General features: G+C 39.6%; 1 protein-coding gene across 1 annotated transcript; it reads left to right on the top strand.

Annotated features, from left to right (window-relative positions):
* Positions 1-2,734: 2,734 nt before the first annotated feature.
* On the top strand, positions 2,735-17,705 carry LOC145433658 (uncharacterized). Its single transcript, XM_080310819.1, has 3 exons — positions 2,735-3,005; positions 3,689-16,520; positions 17,092-17,705. The coding sequence occupies exons 1-3, from the start codon at positions 2,795-2,797 to the stop codon at positions 17,495-17,497; spliced, it is 13,449 nt and encodes a 4,482-aa protein (XP_080166945.1). The 5' UTR covers positions 2,735-2,794; the 3' UTR covers positions 17,498-17,705.
* The last annotated feature ends 7,495 nt before the right edge of the window (positions 17,706-25,200 follow it).

Below are 25,200 nucleotides of genomic sequence, written 5' to 3'. Positions count from 1 at the left end.
AGAAAAAGTTTAATCAAGTCCTTGCATTAATTTGATTTTTAGTACGCATTTTATGAATATTTTTAATAAGTTTCTTTAGACGGTCGTTGGCCGCACGGATCGGTATTGCTGGCAGTAGTTTGCCCACCCCTATCCTAGTATGATAAAGTCTTACCCACCAGTGTCCCAAAAGTGCCTGGAAAGGCTTTTAGTATTCCTCCCTATTTACAATTCTGAAGTCACGTCACCATCTTATCCACCAGACCCGGAAATTATTCAAGGGCAAGGTTTTAACCCGACATTGCGGCGCAATAGACTGAGGTTTTTTAAGCATACTAACGATGAAGACTTCGGTTGAGCATAATTATGCATGTGCCTTTCCAAAACAGTTTCAAAAATAGAGTCACTATAGTGTACAAGCGTCAAGTTCATCCATTGCATCAAACGTAATCAATAATGTTTGAAAGCGTAAATTAATACTTTTTGGTGGTTTGTCTTTTCAGAGGCGAACTCGTTTCTTCTATATGTGACGAAATACCAGACCTGTAACATCATCTCATTATTTCAAGTCTCGAGAAATTTGAAATGTCGCCAGAGATGCGATTGACACTGATAGTTTGTGCCTTAAATTGGAGATATGTCACCATCCCTTGACCTCAATCAGGTCATTACCTGACGGACAACCAGGGTTGCCCGCCATCTTCTTTTTCGGCTCGTTATAGGAAACAGTCGACTAGACTTGTACAGACCGTATAAAATTGAATAGCGATGAGAAATGAATACTTGGAATTTTACTGCATTTTATGTATATACTATTATCATATATTAATTTTACTATATTATACATTATAAGGATCATGCTACGATGACCGCTGTGTATAGGGAGAAATATTCTTTAAAATATTATGAAATATAGGTCAAAGTTTAGTGATAAAACATGGATTGCGCAATTGCCCATAACACGAGGATTCCTTTGAAATCCTAATCACGAATCCAATGACGTTCGTAAAGGCAATTGCCTTGGGTAAATAAAGACTGTGTGTCCATCCAACAATCCTTACCCCGCAGCCTTTTGTGTTATATACATTACTCCTTTTAAAACATGACTAGTCATAGCAACTGATGAATGCTCACCCGAAATAGCAATGATCCTTACCCAATTTCTTACCTTTTGTACTCACGTGAAAAAATCTGGGTGCCACGGGAATTGTGCATACATGGCTCAATTCTAGTCAGCCCAAAAACATTGAGTTTAAAATGTTGCTGTAAAAGGTTGACCGTTTTCAAAGACTACACCACCGTTACTACCGTATCGACCAGTATACTGTTGCCAGCTTATAGGATGTTCAAGGTGCACTTCATGCATTCAATGTTAGATGTGACAAGTGCAGGCATAATTAATGTGCCCATCGCGTACACAGATACATTTACTTATCAGTGCGAGATATATCTAAATAGAATCTATGGTGACCGATGTCAGTATAAGAGGGATGCAGCATAGATTATTCAGAAAGTGCACCTTCAGATAAAGACCTCCGGTCGCACCACACATTTTGAAACTGTGCGGAGTGTACGTCTACCTGAATAGAATTCAATGCTTTAGCGCAAACGCTATAGTATGAATCGCTACGAATTAACAACAGATCTGATATGAGATATTCATAGCAGATAACAAAGTTCTGTCGTGTATGTACAATTGTACATTGTATAATTATGCATTTATTTACAAGTTACCAACTCCAATAAATGAGTAAACTATAAAAAAATGAAATAGAAACTCAACGTAAGAGTACACATGGCAGTCCATTCAAATAGTGGGTTGATTTCTCAATCTCTGCCATGCGTGACGACAAGACCATTACCGTACACTCTTAGCAAAAACAGAATCCAACTCAGAATTACATCGCGGTCATTAATTCTAGGTGCCTACGTGTATACCTGTCTACGTTCCTACGTGAATGCATAATTTGGATAAAAATGTTGCACTCGATTTATGCCGCGGTATAAGTCTGAGGTAGGTTCTGGTTTCGTGTGCCATGGGTGTATTGTATACTGTATATTCACGCCCGTATATCAGGGGTGGTACATGGGTGGATATACACACTCTTTCGACAAGAGTGTACATCCATCACAGCTCCAACAAAAAGACAACATGAAGAGTTGATAAGAAATAGGCAACACCTAACATGCATCAATACAGGAATGCAATGCGGCAGCAGAATATTCTTTAAAATTGGTGACTGGCGGTACTAAACTTGAACATTGTTTTCAGGAGATTATTCAATTTGAATGTCGTTAACTTTTGGTGTATGTATCCACCTCATTTGCTTGCAGCACCCCTGATCAGTTCAATCGGCACTGCGGTAGAGGACCACTGATATAAACAGAGGCTCAAGTGGACTAATTTGGCAACGTATGACATAACGATGCAAATTCATATGCTTGGAATTGTGCGCTTAACTCATGATAAGTGACACACGAAAAGTCTTCGATGGTCTACCAAAACGATTTGAGCCCCAGATAAGACATTGTCCGTGTCAGGACACTTTCTAATTTGTAACTGATACATTCCGTCTTCCAGTGATCAGTGACTTCAGACATGCGAGACGGCATGAGCCATTACCGTGAAACATCGCTTAAACAGATTAAGCGTCACGGAAAATTTGATCAAACCTTATGAATGCCATATAGCCGCCACTGTTATATTGTAATCTTTAGATGTCTTGAGAACATGGTCGATTTTTTTCGCAGACACACTTATTTATTTATTTGGAGACACGGTCAAATCGCCACACATCAAAGTATTTCGGAAATTATGAAAGCCACATTAATAGTTGTGGTGGCATCACTACTGGTATTTGTGGGTTGCGAAGCTGGAGTTCAGAGGTGCCGGAGTGGCCTCAACACCACATTATTCAATGTACCCATTGGGGCCTGGAATGAATCCTATACCTGTCCGTCATCGCCTGACCAGTCATGTTTCATCACAGAGCTGACGTACTCAACAAGCCTACCACGAAACGAAGGTATCGATTTATTTTATATAATTATGATCCATTTTCGTCGTAATTATGTTATTGCGCGTCTGAATTAAGAATAAGTATAAAATTACATTTTCGCTCGCACCATTCATAGTGACAAATATTCATCAAGGGTTCCGAATTGCAGCAAGTTGAATTAATTTACCCAATACAAAACTTTCACTCCTTTTCATTTTTTCATGTATTTGAATTGAAAAATCTTTCACGAAATGCGGAACAATAGACGATCACATGAATCATACAGGACGCACCGCCAATATTTGCTTTTTAAAGTTATACACGTCACGATTTGAGTTTGTAAAGTAACAATATTTGCTATACCTTCTCAAGGCGTATATGTCCTGATATCGACACGTTTAAATGATCACCGTGAATTATCTCTAAAATAAAAAGGACACTCCATATGTCATAACTTATCAATGTATCCCATAGAACAACGTTTTTCTTTCGCACACAGAAAACGAATTTTAATTGCAAAAGTTTTATTATTGAAAATACAGTTTGTGCGACTTTGTTAAACCCGACAGCAAATTCAATGTAGCAGTAATATAATCGTTGAAAAGTTGAAACTACATTGGGTACAACAATTAAACGTATTGCCGTACATCTGTCCTCTTCTGAACAAAAAATAATTGGATGTGTGATCAGTGAGTTTCGCAATTTCACAGATTTGACGATTCAGTTCGGATCCTGTATTTCCACCGCTTACGTGTCCCAGTTACAATGCAGCAACCTCGGTTCATTGGCGCAAGTGGAGGTCGGCCAACTGGAGATGCTATTCCCCGATTGGAAAAACCAAGCAGAGGATATAGTAATGAGATTTTCCGACGCTGCTGCTCATCAGTTGTACGACAGATTCCACAGTGCAAATACGACTGAAACCATCTTAAACCTTCTAAATATCTTTAACGCTACACCGCCGAGTAATCTAAACGAAATCGTCTCAAATGCAGAAAAAATCATTGAATTACTGCAAAGCAATGCAAGCAACACCACGGGAATCTTGGAAGAAATTGATTTTGATCTCGTCATAGATATAACGAAGCAATACTTGACATCACAAAATATATCCTATAACCATATCGCGGAAAGCGCGGTGAATATAATACTGACATTGTGTCGGGCCTCACGTGACAACGAAACTGATATTTTCGATATTGTGCAACAGCTCCTTCTGAACTACCCCTCGCTTCTAAATGAGACGATTTCCGATCAGACCATTCAGTTTATATCTGCGATCAGGGACGCAGTCCAAGCAAACCAGACGGATATGTTGCAATCTCTCTTGATTAACGGATCTAAAGCGATTCTGGATTCAATTGACGGCAACACTGCTGTCGGGGCACTGAAACTACTATTCCACGCCAAACAAGCATTTGACGACGGGGAATTACGGTCTTACTTGGTTGACGTTGTTGTTGCATTTTTAGAATCGAATAACCGCACAGTCGTGTCCGAAATAATTGGCATGATACGATACAGTGACAGCAACACCACAGTTATATTCGAAATTATGTTAACCAACGCGGTTCGTTATTTAGAATACATGAATGTGACAATACCAGTGGATGCAATTGCTTTTATACGGAACCTTCACTACGCCATCGAAAACAACGAAACGAATCTTGCTGCTAATTGGTTCTATCCACTTATCCAGATGTATATGGAGGATAACAACATCACACTCCCAGAAGACTTGTCAAACATCGTCGACGCAATAGACAATATATTCCAGGGAAATGCAACTGATCTGTATCCGATAATATTGGAATCAATCCGTTTGTATATGAACATGTCGCAGATGAATGTATCCGAAGAGGGAATGGACTTCATTCAAGGAATTCTTGACGATATATTCGTTAAAAATGAAACTGTGTCTGACGCGTTGCAGAATGCTGCATCTGAAATTATGGTTCGTTATAATGAGACATTATCAAAGGAAATCATCGAATTAGTTATGGACTGGAGGAATGCAACCTATTTCGAAGATATGGAATTGTATTTAGTCCTTCTGAATAGAACACTTGACCTTTTTCAGCAGATAAACTTTACTGTCGATAATCCGAAGATACAATTTATTATAGACTTGAGTGGGGCATTGGTAGATCCAGAAACAAACTTCCTTGCCGTTGCAATCGAGCACGTAGCTGATATTCTTGAGACCTACCTCAATCTCACCGTCCCCGACGAAGTCACAGACGCACTGCTTGATCTGAGTGAAGCTATCTCGAAAAATGATAGCGATATCCAGGCGGCGGTCACCAAGATCACATTGTTTTTTCTTCAAGCCAGGTATCCTGCGATATCCAACGAAACGATAAAAACTATACTTGATTTGAGAAGCGCAATTGGAAATAATGATAGTGCAACTATTCCGGTTCTAATTGTTGAAATATTACAACAACTGCAAATCAACGTTTCCGGGGAAGTCGTAAAATTCATCATCAGCATCAGCAACGCATTTGGCAGTAATGATACTGATGCTATTGAAGTGCTCTTAGATAGCGCCATTATACTCCTGCATGATATGAACGTTACCATACTGGTACAGTCGATCAAGAATATTTACCTAGCTGTCAAAAGCGACGATATCGACTTATATGAGGTCATTGCTGACGAATTGGTGACAATACTAAAATCCATGAATACAACGATTTCCATGCCACTCGTTGAAATCATCGCGAATACTATCAGTTCTATTAGAAGCAACGAAAGCGAGATTGCCACCATAATTGTCCGTGGCATCCGGGAGATACTTCAACAGCAAACAAACATTACTCTCTCAGATCCGATTATTCATCTCATCCTTGAATCGGTCGACGCAATTAGAAATGGTAACACCAGCATATATCCACTGATACTTCACCACTTGAATTCGTCCTTGGGGGAATACACGAACGTGACAATCCCGACTTTTGCTTTTGAGATCCTGGTGGAACTGATGAGTCAAATCGGGACGAATGAGACTTTCGTTACTGTTGACTTCGTCACCAACACGGCGGTGATCATTTTAAAACAGTTGAATATTTCTGTGCCGGTTGGAATGAGGGACATAATTGAAAAAGTTATCAACTTTGGTGAAAAGAATGAGACTACCGGCGAACTCCTTCAAGATATGGCTTCACTTCTGTCGCAGATGAACAATACATTCTCGGACGAGTTTGGAAAAGTATTTCATATCGTCGTTAAAATCACCAACGCGGTCATGACCAACAGCAGCGACATCTCCTCGGTGATATTCGAAGCCGCAGTGGAGATACTCAACGACAATAACATTACAATACCCGTCGAAATAGTGCGTTCCGCGCAAGAAATTATTGACGCCATTGCAAACAACTCTAGCGACATTAATTCCATTGTTCTTGAAAACATAATCACGATTCTTGAATTTTCGAATGCGACTGCTGCAAGACCCGTGATAGGAATGATTGTGGATATAAGAAATTGCGAAGACTCAGATGACTGCGACGTTGTGCTAGTAGTAATTGACGGATTACTGAAAGTAGTTCAGGAGCAAGAAATCATCCAGATTTCGGCCGAAGTTACCAATCTTCTGATAGATTTGACTTCAGCAATAAGAACAAATGACAGCACCGTCTATCAAGTGATTTTGAAATATTCTTTGCTCGCTATTCGGGAATACGCAAACGTCACGATCCCCGACGCTACAGCAGAAACTGTCCAGGACATCATTAGTGCAATCCAAACAAACGAAAGTTTGACTTTGGAAGAAGTTCTAGGCAAGGTTTCGCCGATTCTTCAACAAATGAATCAAACGTTGCCGGAAAACTTAAAAAGAGTTTTTGATATTATCATTACAATCAATAACGCGACCAACAACAACAGCGGCGAGATCTACTCAGTTATATTACAAACTGCCGTCGGAATACTAGGTGACAATTATAATGTAACGATACCAGGTGAAATAGTTCAATCCTTGCAAGAAATTATTGACGCCGCAGTTGAAAACTCAAGCAACACTCCTTCTATTATTATCGAAAATGTGATAAAAATAATTCAACTCTCGAATGTAACAGGTGCAAGACCTGCGATTGAAATGGTTGTCGATATAAGAAACTGCTCTCAAGACCCTGAGTGCGATATTACGTCCAGGACAGTCCAAATGTTAATTCAGATCCTCCAAAGCCAAGGAAACATCACCGTGTCTGCCGAAGTTGCCAATTTTGTAATAGATTTAACTTCCGCAATGATGAAAAATGACAGCACTGCTTATCAAGTGATTTTGAAGTACTCTTTGCTCGCTATTCAGGAATACACAAACGTCACCATTCCTGAAGTTGCTGTAGAAAGCATTCGGACCATCGTCAATATAATACAAACGAACAACACCATGACTTTGGAAGAAGTACTAAACAAGATTTTACCTATCTTTCACCAGATGAATCAAACATTACCTGACAATTTGATAAGTATATTTGATGCCATCATTACAATCAACAATATGGTCAATGCTAACGAAAGTGACATTTATTCGGTTATATTGGAAACCGCGGTCGGAATTCTCAATAACAACGGTATTTCGATACCGGATGAAATAGTCCAAGCAGTGCAAGAAATTATTGACGCCGTCGTCGACAACTCGAGCAACATTTCTTACGTCATTATAGAAAATGTGATAAAGATAATCCAACTGTCGAATGTAACAGTTGCAAAACCTGTGATTGAAATGATAGTCGACATAAGCAAGTGCTCTCAAGATCCCGGCTGCGATATTGTGTTAACGACAGTCCAGAATCTGCTTCAAATGCTTCAAAGCCAAGGAAACATCACCGTGTCTGCCGAAGTTGCCAATTTATTGATGGATTTGACTTCAGCAATAATGGCAAATGACAGCACCGTGTATCAAGTGATTTTGAAATACTCTTTGCTCGCTATTCAGGAATACGCTAACGTGACAATCACTGACACTGTTGCAGAAACTGTTCGGGACATCATTAGCGTAATGCAAACAAACGAAACTCTAACTTTTGAAGGAATTCTGGTCAAGGTTTTACCGATTCTTCAGCAAATGAATCAAACGTTCCCGGACAATTTGAAGAGGATTTTTGGTATTATCATCGCAATTAATAGTGCGACAAATACCAACAGCAGTGATATCTACTCGGTTATATTGCAAACTGTCGTCGGAATACTCGGTGACAATAGTGTTGCGATACCAGGTGATATAGTCCAATCCGTGCAAGAAATTATTGACGCCGTAGTTGAAAACTCAAGCAACACTCCTTCTATTATTATTGAAAATGTGATAACAATAATTCAACTCTCGAATGTAACAGTCGGAAGACCTGTGATTGAAATGATTGTCGATATAAGAAGGTGCTCTCAAGATGTCGACTGCGATGTTGTGTCAACGACCGTCCAAAACCTGCTTCAAGTCCTCCAAAGCCAAGGAAACATCACCGTGTCTGCCGAAGTTGCCAATTTGGTGATTGATTTAACTTCAACAATAATGGCAAATGACAGCACCGTCTATCAAATGATATTGAAATACTCTTTGCTCGCTATTCAGGAATACACAAACGTCACAATCCCCGACGCTACGGCGGAAACTGTTCAGGACATCATTAGTGCGTTGCAAACAAACGAAACTCTGACTTTGGAAGGAATTCTAGTCAAGGTTTTACCGATTCTTCAGCAGATGAATCAAACGTTACCGGGTAATTTGAAGAAGGTTTTTGATATTATCATCACAATCAACAGTGCGACCAATACCAACAGCAGCGATATCTACTCGGTTATATTGCAAACTGTCATCGGAATACTCGGTGACAATAATGTTATGATACCAGGTGACATAGTCCGATCCGTGCAAGAAATTATTGACGCGGTTGTTGAAAACTCAAGCAACACTCCTTCTATTATTATTGAAAATGTGATAACAATAATTCAACTCTCGAATGTGACAGTCGGAAGACCTGTGATTGAAATGATTGTCGATATAAGAAAGTGCTCTCAAGATGCCGACTGCGATGTTGCGTCAACGGCAGTCCAAAGGCTACTTCAGATCCTCCAAAGCCGAGGGAACATCACCGTGTCTGCTGAACTTGTCAATTTTGTAATAGATTTAACTTCTGCAATGATGAAAAATGACAGCACTGCTTATCGAGTGATTTTGAAGTACTCTTTGCTCGCTATTCAAGAATACACAAACGTCACTATTCCGGAAGTTGATGTAGAAAGCATTCAGACTATCATCAATATAATACAGACGAACGAAACCATGACGTTGGAAGAAATAGTGAACAAGACTTTACTTATCTTTCACCAGATGAATCAAACATTACCGGACAATTTGAAAAGTATATTTGATGCCATCAGTACAATCAACAATGCGATCAATGCTAACGAAAGCGACATTTCCTCAGTTATACTGCAAACCTTGGTCGGAATAAGCAGTAACAATAGTATTGCGATACAGGATGAAATAGTCCAATCATTGCAAGAGATAATTGACGCCGTCGTGGACAACTCAAGCAGTACTCCTTACACCATAATAGAAAATGTAATAAAGATAATCCAACTGTCGAATGTAACAGTTGCAAGACCTGTGATTGAAATGGTTGTCGATATAAGAAAGTGCTCTCAAGATGTCGACTGCGATATTGTGTCGACGACCGTCCAAAATCTGCTTCGAGTCCTCCAAAGCCAAGGAAACATCACCGTGTCTGCCGAAGTTGCCAATTTGGTGATAGATTTAACTTCAGCAATAAGGGCTAATGACAGCACCGTCCATCAAGTGATATTGAAATACTCTTTGCTCGCTATTCAGGAATACACAGACGTTACGATTCCTGAAGTTGTTGTAGAAAATATTGAGATCATAATTGATGGAATCCGGCGAAATCAAACCATGACTTTGGAAGAAATTTTAAATCAAACAGCAAACATCTTAGAAAGTTTCAACGTTACTATTCCGAATAATATGTCAGGCAGTCTTATAAACCTCATTGACGCCGTCGGAAATAATGAATCAACTACAATCGATGTATTGGACAAAGTATTTCATATCCTTCAGCAAATGAATCAAACTTTACCTGAAAATTTCACGAAAATGTTGAATGCCATCAGTAAAATCCAAACCTCGATCAGTAACACCGAAAGCGACATCTACTCTGCGCTATTGCAAGCATCAGTGGAAATACTCCGCGAAAACGATGTCCCAATACCTGATGAAATAGTCCGACCCATACAAGAAGTTATTGACGCCATTACTAACAACGCAAGCAACATCCCTTCTGTTATCATTGAAAATGTAATCACGGTTCTTCAATATTCGAATGCAACCAACGCTAGACCAGTTTTGAAAGTGATTGTGAATGTGAAAAATTGCGTGGAATCTGTTGACTGCGATGTGGTTTCAGTAACAATCGACGGATTACTACAACTGGCTCTGGGCCAAGAATCAATACCGATTTCTGCCGAAGTAGCTCATCTTTTGATAGACTTAACTTCTGCAATAAGGAAAGATGATCAAGCTGTCTATCATGTGATTTTGAAATACTCACTGAATGCTATTCAGGAATACAGAAACGTCACAATTCCTGACATTGTCGCAGAAACTTTGGAGTTCGTAATTGATGGCGTCGTTAGAAACGATACGATGACTCTACACGATATCATCAATCAGACAGCAAACGTTTTGGAATATTTCAACGTTTCTCTTCCGAACGACACCTTAAAAATCATTGAAAACCTCGTCGGGGCCGCCACAAGCAATGATTCGAGTGCTGTCGAAATATGGGACAACGTTTTACGTATCCTTCAAGAGATGAATGAAACGTTTCCGGAAAATGTGATAAAAATTATGAGAATCGCCCTAAGCATAAGCAACGTGATCAAAAATAACGATAGCGATATTTATTCAGGTATAATGAATGAGGCCACTGCCTGGCTAACTGAATTGAACGCAACCATACCAGAATCGGTTGAGCGGTTGATGAACACCATCACAAGTACCGAAAGCAGCTTCCAGGACGTTTTTGTCGAGGTGAAGATCTTCCTTGAGTCAGCAAACATGTCGATCCCTGATCCAGTTATAGAAGTGATTATCGCTTCGAGTCACTGCAGCAGGACCGGTGACTGCCTGGTTCGATCAGTGCTTTTTGAGAGTTTCCTTTCTTTCGTAGTTGAGCGAACCAACATCACTATAACCGATTCAGTTGCCGAAGTACTGGGAGATTTAGCACTTGCGCTTAGAAATAACGAGACTGATTTCTCATCCGCGATTTTCGAACACGCTGTAAAGATCGTAGAAGTATCCTTGAACATCACTATCCAAAACTCCACCGTAGACATCATTTATGATATTGTTAACGATATCATGACGAACGAAACATTCCTTGCAAGCAACTTCGTCAATCGAACGCTTGTGCTTCTACAACAATTTGACATTTCTGTCCAAGATGAGTTTCCGATAGTAGTGAACCTGATCAACTTTGCTCGCGGCGATGGTGGGAATATAACTGAATTTTTCGGGAACATCTTTATCCTCGCACAACGCATGAACATCACCGTTCCGGAAGATTCCTTGGAATTAGTGGATTCGATCGTGAAAATCATCACTGCCATCAGCAATAACGACAGTGACGTGTATGGTGTAATAATCGAAAGCGCATCCCTGTTTTTCAGACAGATGAATGTCAGTCTGCCAGAAAAGTATGTTCACTTAGCAATGCAGATTATCAACATTACCAAGAGCAATGAAAGCGATATCGGATCGGCAATCATTGAAGAAGTCGTCACATTTATTCAATCAATGGAAATAGCAACTGCAAATCCTGTTGTGGACATGGCGGTTGTGATAAGCAAGTGCGCAAGAAATGAGGCGTGTGATATTGTTTCTGTCACAATTACAGAGTTAATTAGCATTGTTGAAGAGCAAGCGAATATTACAATTCCAAGCCCAGTTATGGAAACTATTATCGCTCTCGGCAACTGCAGCCGAAATGGCGAATGTGATGTTACCTCAGAAGTATTTAAATTTGCAATAAAGCTGGTGCAAGACCAAACAAACATCACAATGTCTGAAGAGGCTATTAACTCCATCATGGATATAATCGATGCCCTGAGAAATAACGAAAGTGACATATCCTCCCTGGTCTTGCGCCACTTATTACTTGTCGTGGGCGAACGTGTGAATGTCACAATCCCTCCTCACCTTGGAACAATAGTCATGGATTTTGTCAGTGACGTCATCAAAAACGACGGTATTACTGCTGACGCATTCATCGACCACGCACTAGCTATTGTGCAACAATTGAACGTGTCAACACAAGGTGAAATAACAGCGATCATTTCAAATATTGTCAATATCGCAAACGGAAATGGTTGGAACTCATCCGATCTATTTAGCAATGTCATTATGTTGCTGCAGAAGATGAACGTGACCATGCCTGAAAATGCATCCCGGATCCTGAAATTTGTCACCGATATCTCAAGCATAATACAACAAAACGACACACAGTGTTTTGTGATCGTCGTTGAAAAATTTCTTGGATTTCTACAGGATATGAATATCACAATCTCGGAATCATGTGTCGGGTCAGTAACACGAATTATTACGGCAATTTTGAGAAACGAGACTGACATCCATGTGGCGATCCTAGAAGAAGTAGAGATGATTCTCGAAAGTATAAACATGACAAATCCGGCTCCAGTAATGGAGGCCTTGCGTACGTTTGTCAGCTGCAGTGGCGATAGCGAGTGTGACATTGTATCGATGGCGCTTGAAGTGTTACTGGACATCGTCGAAGATCAATCCAACGTTACCCTATACACTCAAATTGCGAAAATGCTTGTGCGAGTTGTCGAGGCCGCGAGAACAAATGAGACGGACGTATATGTGGTTGTACTACAGCACTTCCCAGAGATTTTGGGTGAAATCACGAATATCACGATTCCGCCTTCCGTTCAGCAAATTTTCATAGAGCTCGCCTCTAACAAAACATACGAACCGTTGCAATTGCTCAACAAAACAATGATGGTTGTGGACCTATTCAATGTTTCGGTACCAGCGGAAATCACGATTGTCATCACGAATATCGTTAAGATTGCAAGTGAATATGACGGCAACACAACCATCGTGTTGAGTAGCATTATCACTTTGATGAAACAGATGAACGAGACAATACCAGAGGATTTTACGGGAATCTGGATTACAGCAATACGCATATTGAGCAGTGTCAAGGACAACGACACGGACATCTATCCCATGATTCTTAACGGCATTGTGGTACTGCTCGAGGAGAGAAACGTGACAATTCCCGAAACAACTGTTCAATCAGTATTGCAGCAGATAGCATCAATGTCAGCTAATCAAAGCTACAACGTTAATGAAACTCTGATTGAAGATATAGCGATCATCCTCCAATCCCTGAACGTCAACATATCTAATCCATTCTTGAACGCAGCCCTAAATATCGGTAAATGCGCCAGCAATGGAGATTGTGACCTTCTATCCGTGACTCTTCACGGTATTTTAAGAATTCTGGAACAGCAAGAAATCGTATCGATTCCCAACTCCGCCGTGCATTTGGTATCACGATTGATTGCTGCGAGCAGGAGTAATGATAGCAACATATATTTCATTGTCCTTGAAGAAACTATTCGGGCAGTCGCGGAACTGGGTAATGTTACAATTTCAACGCCCGTTATCGAAATAGCCGTAGAAATACTAATTGACATAACGAGGAATGAGACTTATTTTCCGAGCAAAGTCGCCAACTACACCATGATATTTATGGAAGAATTCAACATATCATTACCAGAAGACATTGCAATGTTTGTTAAGAATTTGAGTCACGTCTTCGACAATACTTCGGATAATTCTACACAGCTGCTAAACGATATCGTCATTGTCTTGCAGCAAATAAATGTTACTATACCTGCAAATGTGATGGACCTGATTCAGGAGCTCGACAATTACATGAATCGGAATGAAAGCGATATTTTTGGCCCTCTAGTAAATATCACCATTACATTCCTTGAGAACATGAATATCATTCCAAAGGAAATCATTCAATCCGTCATAGAACTATCTGCGGCGATTAAGGGTAATCAAAATCAAACGAACGACGAAATCATCCACGTCATTCGTCTTCTCGCAAAATACTCGAACGTAAATATTTCCGAAGAAGTCTTCGAAGTCATGAATTCAGTCGCCATCATCAGAGATGCTCTCAATAACAACGAAAGCGACATATACTCGGTCATTGTCACGGAAATTACACTCCACCTCCAATCTGCCAATGTGACGATTTCTAATCCCCTTGTCGAAATCATCGTCGATATTAGTAATTCACTCACAAATAACAGTCAGGATAATCTCAATATGATATTGAAAGGGGTACTTACAGTACTGCAAGATCAAACGAACATCACGATACCCGAACCGATGTTGCATTTCATTCTGGACTTGGCAAACGCGATCAACAGCAACGAGAGCGACATTTATTCTCTGGTGCTACGATACTCCATTCAGGCTTTGGAAAATCGACTGAACGTCACAATGCCATCCGGTATTGCCGAGGTAGCGATGGAACTAATTGGCAGCATAAGCGGAATTCGTAACTCAACACACAACGCTAATGTATCTGCTATCATTTTTAATGCAATCGTGGAACTGGACATCATTGACGTGCCGGCTGAAGTAATCGAACAAATCGCACAGTTAGTAGAAAGTTGGTGGAAAAACGAAACTGACATAATGTCCGGCGTTAGCAACATCACCGTTACGTATTTGAACAGTTTGAATACTACAATTGCAAGCGGTGTTATCCGACTGATTCACGCTATCAAAAACAACGAAAATGTGGTTTATCCTGTTCTAATTGACATCGCAAGCGCATATTTGGAGGCAATGAATATTACTACGTCGGGAAATGTAACGAAGCTGTATCTAATACTACAGGATGTCATCGTCAATAACGCAACATTAGATCTTTCCGAGGTTTATCCGTTTGTCTTGGACATTGCGATAATGTACTTGGACTCATTAAACATAACGCCTGGACAAAATGTCACCGAGTTTTACATTTTCTTGCAGAATGTCTTTGCCAACAACGAAACCATCGACTTCGAGGAATTACAATACTATTTGAATCTTATCCTGTCAAATTTCAACGTATCGATCTCATCCGATGCGATTGATATACTAAAGGAAGTGGTGCACGTCCTTGAGGTCGCGAATAATATATCCATGAACAATATCACCTCTGTGAAAGAAGTCCTCATCTATGTGACGGAGGAATTGCAAATTGGAAACATGTCATCGTCAAATAGAATCTACACTATCCTTCGATTTGCCGTGAAGATAATTGACACGATTTCGACCAATGACACCACCCTTATGAACGTTGCCTTACCAATTCTTCTACGCCGCATAGAAACAAATTACTGCGTATCTACTAACCTCACGCGGGCATATGCAAACGCATTCTATAACGATATGATAGAAAAGGGCGCAGATTTGTCTCCTGAATACGAGCGATACTTCGAATGCATTCCGGGATATTTTCTCGCAACGTATCCAAACAACAGCAATGAAATTGAAAATGTTTTCAAGTTCATGACACTGTATTATCAAAACATCACTCTCTACTACGAAGTTCTGTTCAGCAGCTTGAATATGACGGTTCCACCGCAGATCATCAGCTTGGCACGCTTGCTCGAACACTTGCAGGAGACCGGTTGGAATGAAAGTAACGTCACTTCACTTTTTAAAGAATATTTTGAAAATAACGCACAAGAAACGGAGCTGAGCAGACTTATCATCACGATACTGGAGAACAATAACAACACGGCATCGCAGTACACGAATCTCATTGAATTTTTCAGTATGGTGTTCTATCAGCGTTTGCCAGGTAACGTGACTTCACGAGTTGATACAATCCTTCTGGCACTCAGCGGTGTTGCCAATGGTGAAGATATCGGTACCGTCATTTTAACTGCAATAAATTCAAGTCGTATAGACGTTCCGGATGAGGTCATTTACATCTTTCAGCATGTTCAACCGTTAATCGGCGCTTTAGCTTCCAACGAATCTGACTTCTTGGTTGAACTCCGACTATTCCTGACCGGATACTTGGATTTGTTTGAAAATCCGTACGTTGAATTATACATCGAAGTGATGAGCTTATATGAGTTGTTGACTGAAGACAACATGACACTCCATGACCCGGATGTTCTCGCTGCTATCAGCAACATATTTCACATTTCGCTTGAAATCGCCAACACAACGACGGACGCTTTACTCAACGGGATATACGAACAATTTCCTAATTTGGAGAAAATGCACGACTTCGTCCAAGATTTCAACGATGTAGAAATAGGGGCGTTGGGGCGCGATGTAATATCCTGGATTATCGACCCACAGCGCAATATTTCGACCCTCACCTATATCGTGAATGACATCACTCTCATTGTACTCAGTCGACGAAACGTTACTCTTGGGGATCTTTTCAATAGCGCACTGTTTCCCGCGTGAGTATATTTGATTAGCTTACCTCCCATCTGATATCAGAAGGGAGATCCTTTCTCGTGTGTCCCCTTAAAACGACGACGAAGATCTTTCGAGGTAGCCTCCGTCATATAAACGTATACCATGTCCATTGTTCATGCGACAATGAGAAACATTTTCTGACTAGCAAGACAGTGTATAGTCAAAGATCAGACGATACGAGTTGGGTTATTTGTGATAAGGTTGCAGTTGTGCTAAAATGTGGTTCTTTTGATAGCAAGCCTTACACCCACTCCATCAGAAAATTGGAATCAGTCATCCTTGCGGGTGAAATTGAACTCCAAGTATGCTGAAATTATAGTGTAATTCGCCGCTCCTCAGTTTCCATCGTATTAGCTTCGGTATTGGTCGCTATTGTTGTTGGCGAAACACCGAATATACTTTGAACATTCATATTTACTATATGCATTTGCATAAACAATATGCAGGACATTATATCGATGCTAATTATCAGTATCGACTAGAAAGCACGTGTGAAATAAAGATATCATGAATCATATCATATATCAAATTGCATATATTTACTTTTCTCAGATCGTGCAAGAATGCTAACTGCGACGTCAATTACTGCAACGTTCCTGGCATCTTGATAAATGTGACCGCGGTGACACAAACCCCAGAAATTGAGATAACTACTTCATCTATACCGGACACACTAACGACAGTCTCCGTTATCGACACCACATCAAGTCTTCAGGAAAACACCTCTTTCCCGGATGATTCGTCAATTGAGACGACGACGACACCCAGTACGACCTCCACGATTTCCGGCACCGATACAAACCTGAACACTGGACAAGCCTCTACTTCGTCACAGGAACAACAACTTTCTACGACTGCGACGACAACATCAAACGCGCGAGCAAACATCCCAGGAAAATGGGTTTCCTCTATTGCAATGAGCACTGTATATATTTTGATTTCAAAAATGCTGCAATGAATGTGAATCATCTTTTAGCACCGCCGGCACAGTTTATTTCTACTTGACTGATACCGGGTGATATTTTCGAATCGAAATAAGTGCGAAAAACGTCTTCACGAACACTTTGTGAATGCTAATACTGTATGATTGCCACTGACGTATGCATGACAAACTTTATTTTTGACAAGCGATCAGTAGTTTGTGTATAAATAAAATGTATTTCTTACGAGCTGTCCATCAACTTTCAGGAGCGGGCAATAGCAACTCTATAATATTCCTAATATAATATGCATTATTATAGCAGTTATATTACTTCCCACCTTCACTGAGTCTATACACTCTTAGCGAAAAAAGATTGTTTTCACACCTGTGTACCACCCGTGATATACGAGTGTGGATACACCAGAGGTGGTCAGTAACGAAGTACTTCTACTTTTTGGAAGTACTCAAGTAGTTTTCCTCTACTTCTGGTACTTACTCTAGTAGATCTGATTTTCTCTACTTCTACTTCTACTTCGTAATATTTTGTGATCTACTTACTTACTTGTCGCTATTTTCAGTTTGTCAAGTAGAAGTAGTTTAATCCCCCAATACGAAAGATAGCCTGAGGAATTTTGGGGCTGTTTTCACGGAGTACCAACATTTATTATTCATAAAAGTCCCCAGAAATTTTGTTGCGCTTCGCGTACAGTAGTTATGGAGTGACAAATATGTTTTCACGAAAGTATGAGTGAATATAATTTAGGTACCGGATTGCTTATGGTTCCGCTCACACCGCATTGTCGCCCATATTAAATATTTCATAACAGTAAACATGGCCCTTCATAACGTTCGAAACTACCGTTTCGCAATCTAGCAATTATCTATCCTATCGTTATCTAGCAGCCCATAACGTGTCCTGCTAATCTGGAATATCTGGCTTTTTGGAACGTTTTAGCAGATCACCTTTGAAGCTTTGTGGACAAAAGACATGGATATATTTTCCGCTTTTTAGAAGTGGTATTTGTATTTTATATTCTGAGTATCATACTTTGGGTTCTAATTAGGTCTTTTGTTTGCAGAAGATACATGTTGAAGCATAAAAGCAAGTGTAGTAATGCCTCTATTAAGACTGTCTTCAAAACTACTTACTTACTTAATTGAGTAGATTTAAAGTCAGTCAATTCTACTTCTACTTCAAGTAGTTTTAGGTGGCTTATGAAGGAAGTACTTCTACTCGTATTTGAGTAGATTTTTTCGTCGCTACTTCTACTTCTACTTGAGTAGCTTTCTTGGCTACTTTGACCACCTCTGGGATACACACCTGTGGTACACAAAACCATGCAGAACCCACCTCAGACTAGTAGTATATACGATCGGTCAACCGGTGCCTGGGGCTCTTATGGCGGGGTCGCATGCTAACGCGAAAACCGGGGGTGGCATGCTAACGTTTTCGTCTTATGGCGGGGGTGGCATGCTAACGTTTTCGTCTTATGGCGGGGGTGGCATGCTAACGTTTTCGTCTTATGGTGGGGGTGGCATGCTAACGAGAAACCGGGGGTGGCATGCTAACGTTTTCGTCTTATGGGTGCGGTCGCATGATAACGCGAAACTCGTGGTGGCATGCTAACGTTTTCGGGTATAGGCGGCGGTCCCATGCTAACGTGAAAACTCGTGGTGACATGCTAATGCTTTTTGGTATACGTGCGGCGACATGCTAACGACGATAAATGTGTCTGTCATGTATTCTTACGGGATCTGTGGTGACTCGCCATGTGTTCTTATGGGTGCGGTCGTGATTCGCACTTTCAGACATCTCTCGCGCGGTGTTGAATATGTACGAGTCACCAACAATAACCGCGCAAACGGAAACGTGGTTTGTCGTGAGGATTAAGCAGTGCGACCTATATTTCGAATGACCTGCGCGCTGAATTGTTTCACGGCCAACCGCGGCGGTCGTGACTCGCCTTTTTTACTATAGGTGGTGACGGTGATTCGCCTGTCGTGTATTCTTACGGGATCTGTGGTGACTCGCCATGTGTTCTTATGGGTGCGGTCGCATGCGGCTATTGCGTCTTATGGCGGCGGTCGCAAGCGGCTATTGATGCTAACACGAAACCCGGGGTGGCGAGCGGCACTTATTTCTTACGTCGGGGGTCGCATGCGGCTATTGCGTCTTATGGGTGCGGTCGTGATTCGTACTTTCGGTATAGACTGCGGGCGGTATGTCGTACTTTCAGCAAAAAAGGTGTGAAATAGTTTGCTAAGTCTAGGAATCACTTGCAAGGTAATATTTTGGTATTTAGTTTACCACAGAGCCGGCGTAGACGGTGATTCGAATATCAACAATAACAACGGTCACAAATTACCACTTCAAATAGCTGTGAAATAGTTTGCAAAACCCCGCGATCGCTGACAAGATAATGTCTCGGTCATAACCATCTTTCACGACTTGGTGTTACAGGCATACCGATCGCTCACGCGGTGAAATTTTAGTAATCAGTTTGTCACAGTACTTGATAACAAGTAACGAATAACAGACCGCGGTAACTTGAATAGCGACAAATTGTCACTTATTTCCGCTCTAACTCTAATCCTTTGTGAAGTGAACGCTTATTCAAAAGGGTGTGATATAATTTTAAAATCCAACGACCACTCACCGGATAATACTTCAGACATAGCAATTCCGCATACCCGCCTACAAGGTAATATTTTGGTAATTAGTTTGTCACAGAACCGTCGCACGCGATGATTGGAAAACCGACAATTTGTCACTCGCCCGCGATCGCTATATGTTTCACGCCTCCAGAATAGTGGCTGACTTTAGTTGCGTGATAAGATCCATGAAAATACTCAATCAATGTGTTAGTTTATCAACTTGAAATGAAACTCACTACACAAATCAAGTCAATTCGTATCTGAATGTTTTAAATCGGTACAACTCTAATCCTTTGACAAATCCCTTACCGCGTTTTTGTTGAATCGAACGTAACCCGAATATTACTGACGCCAACTTTCAGCCGCATCGAATTATTCGCACATTCCGCGCCACTGTTTTCACACTTATAGAATCAATACCAACTATAACTCTACAAGAATCAAGAATCACAAGTATGTGCATTACACAGTTATTGTCTTTATTAACTTGAAATCAAAAACTTAACAAAAACACACAACTAATCATTTGGCAACTCTAGCATTACCAAAAAATTCCAGTATTGTTGATTGAAAATCCTTGAGTCATTATTATCAAAAATGTTATAGTACCGCATCGGAATCCATTCGCGGGATGTACTAAAGTTAAATCCAGATAATCCAAAATGAAATATTTGGACTTTGACATAGTCTGAATTGAAATATATTGACAAACATGACTACCAACTTTGATCCAGTCACATTTCAAGATCATACTTTGAAACAATCCTTGAAACTTACAACTCTATTCACGACTGAGTTTTCCGTTTATCAAATAGAGTTTCAGTAAATACTATCGCGATATTTTAATGTGTTACTACACACAATAGAATCAATCAATGAAATAACACCTGTTGTAAATATTTCTAACTTGACAACCACTTGTGCGTACCGCGATCGACTTGCGACGCGATGAGTTAAATCGGAATATTTCAATCTATTTGTCGAAACCTTGAACAAACTATCAGGTTATTTTTTGTTGTAATCGAGTGAACGGAAATAGTATTACGTCTCAACATTTTAGCATCTTCCCATAAACAAAAGAGTAAAATACAAAAAACCTTGTCAATTCAACCCGTTTGTAACTTACCCAACCAACTCAACAGTATCCTTACGAAAAGTAGACAAGACTACGCGAGTAATCACTACAATCCAAAATCCATAGCAAGTTCGGTTGTATTCATATCCCTACGACGCGTCTTTTGTTTTTCAACTGTAAAAGTCGTTACTATTTTGCAAGACAAAGTAATTACTACTTGGTATATTTTATAAACCAAAGTAAATACTACTCGGTGTGTGGTTTGAGATTAACATATTACATTTGAGTATACCGGATTTGAATGCCTGACCAACGTAGTTGAGAATTCATTTCTTACAATCAAACGCCGGTTTTACATTGAAAGGTATCATACTGTAAACATAAGGATTGACACATTGATTTGATATATGAGATTTTGTAATGCTCGACCACGACTTGATTATTAAATTATTCACGATAATTAGACCCGATGTTGTGGTAAAGGTTATTAGAAAATATCACTTTTGGCATCGAGTACCAGTCGAAGTGGGTGAACAATAACACCGAAAATGATAAATGCGTTTCGTGCTACTATTGATACAAGTTCATTTCTATCAGGTGAAATAAACACCATCACAAAACTCAGAGCATGCAAAGGTCTTGATTGATATGAATTTCGATTTGTGTCTTATGATTTTAGAAATATTATGATTCGTTAAACCAAAGTCGTATGTCCGATTATTAATTGATTGGAAACTTGATCACGTACCTCGATCATTACAGAAGATTATAACCCCATTGTCCGACAATCTTTTACAAAAGGATCGAAACCAAGTAACCCAAAGTCGTTGCCGTCGCATAAACAATTTGTACGACGTTTGATAATTGTACCCTATACGTTGGTGTACTAGAGATATTTGTAAAACACACTCTGGTAAAGAAATCGAAAAGATATCCTACACCTAAATCTGATAAAAACATTTTGCACTTTTTGTCCGTCAGTAGTATCCATTTTAATTTTCCCATTTCCTCTCGTCAAAGTAGATGTAATCATAGTCACTAAAGAACTTACTTGGATGTGTTTGAATTCTAGACATAGTTATGATTTACTCAACACAAGACCCAAGAACAACCGTAGTTAACAACCGTGCACACATATCCAAAATATCGCACACTCCGCTATTCCTAAAGTACAAACACCCGATACAAAATATCACTTGTTGCGGCATCATCTTCACAATATCACCATTTTGTTTGTGTCAATTAGTTACTTTGTATGTTATCCCACAACTCTTACAAAAGTACGAAGGATATTAACATCGCACTAAGTAATTAACTTTACTCGATATTCTCACATTTCGAAACTAAAGAATGGTTGGTTAGACTCTACAAACTGTTTCGATATCACAAGACCTTTATTGTCTGAATGGGTGTTCATGTATCTTAATAATCAAATAGTTCAACACAGAACTAGTACTAACAGAAACATCAAAGTTGTTTACACAAAAGTTTGTATGTGTACAGTATGCGAATACCATGTGTAAGTCCAGCACAATTGCAGTATCCATTCGAGTTTAGTCAACACAAATTTATTACAACGGAGCCACGTAAACTTTCGTGAAAGAAAAGCATACTCACTTCCAGAGGGTTATGTCAACACCATAGCAGTTCCCCAACAACAAAGTACATATGTTTCTAGCCACGGTCCTTACATCTTTCACATAGATCAATCTACTTTGCTAACGAAAAGTGCTGAGTCATCACATGATCGCTCTCACAACAAAACAGCTAGTAGATATTATCATTCAAAATATTCCTAACCCTTTACACACCAGTGACAAATCATACAACGAATATGCTTTGTGGGTCGAATTGTTGTTCAGTGTCAAGTCTACCTGTTGAAACGTACATTAAACAGCGCAATCCAATTAAAACCACGAATCTATTTTCATTTCGTCACATACAGAAAAATAAATTTTCTTTCTCCAACACATACTTGTAACCAATCGCTTTCATTAAACACACAACACCATAAAAGTATTTACTTTCTACAACATAGACATTCCGATGTAGTCAAGAAATATTTTTATTAATCAAAATCATCGATTTCTGTTCACGGCGTTAGTGTGTGCATGTCATACCCGTGGGCCCCGTATTAAAATGGACACGACACGACTGACTGTAAGGAGATAGAAGTCTATCACATCGATTTACATGTGGTCTTCGCTACGGTTTCAAAAAACGAATCATCTCTTTTGCATTGATCTAGACCGAGCAAGTTAGTTAATGGCCATGATTGTGTTTGTCATATGCGAATGATAGGGTTACTGTCAAATCTACATACAACAATCTTCTGACGATCATAATAGCAATTTCATTTTCCGCCCCTTCATAATTGTACAACTCGGTAACTACGTTTAACAAGACCAATCACACTACCGGCGTTGAACACAAGATACCTATCCAAGTAAAAATATCATTCTGGTTTGGACAACTGACGTTTACCTGTGTAAAATTATCATTTTCACTTGGAGGTCCACCGTTACCTAACTAAAATACCATTGTCCTTTGGAGATTTATCGTTTACCCAGTGTAACAATCCCCTTTTCACTTGGAAATCTATTTTTGGCCTGAATAACAAACCCCTTTTCACTTGGAAATCTATTTTTGCCCTGGATAACAAACCTTTTTCATTTGGAAATATATTTTTTCTCTTGGTAACAAACCTTTTTCACTTGGAAATATATTTTTTCTCTTGGTAATAAGCCTTTTTCACTTGGAAATATATTTTTTCTCTGAGTAACAAACCTTTTTCATTTGGAAATATATTTTTTCTCTGAGTAACAAACCTTTTTCACTTGGAAATATATTTTTTCTCTTGGTAATAAACCTTTTTCACTTGGGAATATATTTTTTCTCTGGTTAACAAACCTTTTTCACTTGGAAATATATTTTTTCTCTGGGTAACAAACCTTTTTCACTTGGAAATATATTTTTTCCCCGGGTAACAAACCTTTTTCCCTGAGCAACAAACCTTTTTCCCTGAGCAACAAACCTTTTTCACTTGCAAATATATTTTATCCTGGGTAACAAACCTTTTTCACTTGGAAATATATTTTTTTCCCTGGGTAACAAATCTTTTTCGCTTGGAAATATATTTTTCCCTGGGTTACAAACCTTTTTCACTTGGTGATCCGTCGTTTACCTGAGTAAAAATATCATTTTCCTTTGGGGATCTGGCGTTTACCCAGTGTAACAATACATTTTCTCTTGGTCATCTAGCTTTTCCTAGAGTAACAAAACCATTTTCATTTTGAAATCTGACAACCACACCGACAATTTGATATTTTTGTATTTTCTTACTGCGAACAGCGACAAAATATACACCAACAACGACTCCGATACATTTGTCTAATCAAATATTCACTTGTGTTGGTGCATCCCATCAAAATCGTCGGTTACCCACATGCAATGCGCTCTTGTACACAGAAATGCATGTTCTGGAAAATTGGACAATAGACTTCGATAGTTCTGTGATGTCCGGGTTCGTGCTTTGGATTTTCCAGAGTCAAAATGTCTGAATAAAACACCTCCTTGACGATGGTTGGTATGTGGTTAACGGTGTTCGGAAAACGGTTGGATTTATGTCACCCATCGCGATAACAATTCCAGGTCGAGTTTTCCCCCGCATGTTTACTATATTGTGTCTTTATTGGTCAATGCATGTCTCGACATTCAGTTTGAAATCGGAAACCCTGATAAAGTATGTAACCGGATCCGGATATCAACTCTGAATCGATAAACCAATGAACAATATTCAAAGTAAACATGTTACATTCCACGAAAAAATACCATCCAGACATACGTCGCGCTTGTTTGCCCACAACATATTACGCGTAAATGGAGGTGTGTGACATTGCATGCAATGTGTTGGTATACAAACATCGATCCACAGACATTATCATAGCCGGTAATTTTGATGCAGATCGAATGTCATCACACCCGATAACAATACCAATAAGCCACATTG

Source organism: Botryllus schlosseri, chromosome 2, assembly GCF_051294905.1.
Source record: "Botryllus schlosseri isolate E-star chromosome 2, Bs_hap1, whole genome shotgun sequence".
NCBI classification, from domain to species: domain Eukaryota; kingdom Metazoa; phylum Chordata; class Ascidiacea; order Stolidobranchia; family Styelidae; genus Botryllus; species Botryllus schlosseri.
Note: the sequence above shows the minus strand (reverse complement) of the source record. Positions and strands in the feature narration are given on the sequence as shown.

What these genes read in the sequence shown, in the direction of transcription:
- LOC145433658 (XM_080310819.1), top strand. Translation starts at nt 2,795, where the DNA reads ATGAAAGCCACATTAATAGTTGTGGTGGCATCACTACTGGTATTTGTG. An exon ending in AAGCCTACCACGAAACGAAG is followed by an intron (nt 3,006 to 3,688) that starts GTATCGATTTAT and finishes GCAATTTCACAG; the next exon opens with ATTTGACGATTCAGTTCGGA. An exon ending in AATAGCGCACTGTTTCCCGC is followed by an intron (nt 16,521 to 17,091) that starts GTGAGTATATTT and finishes TACTTTTCTCAG; the next exon opens with ATCGTGCAAGAATGCTAACT.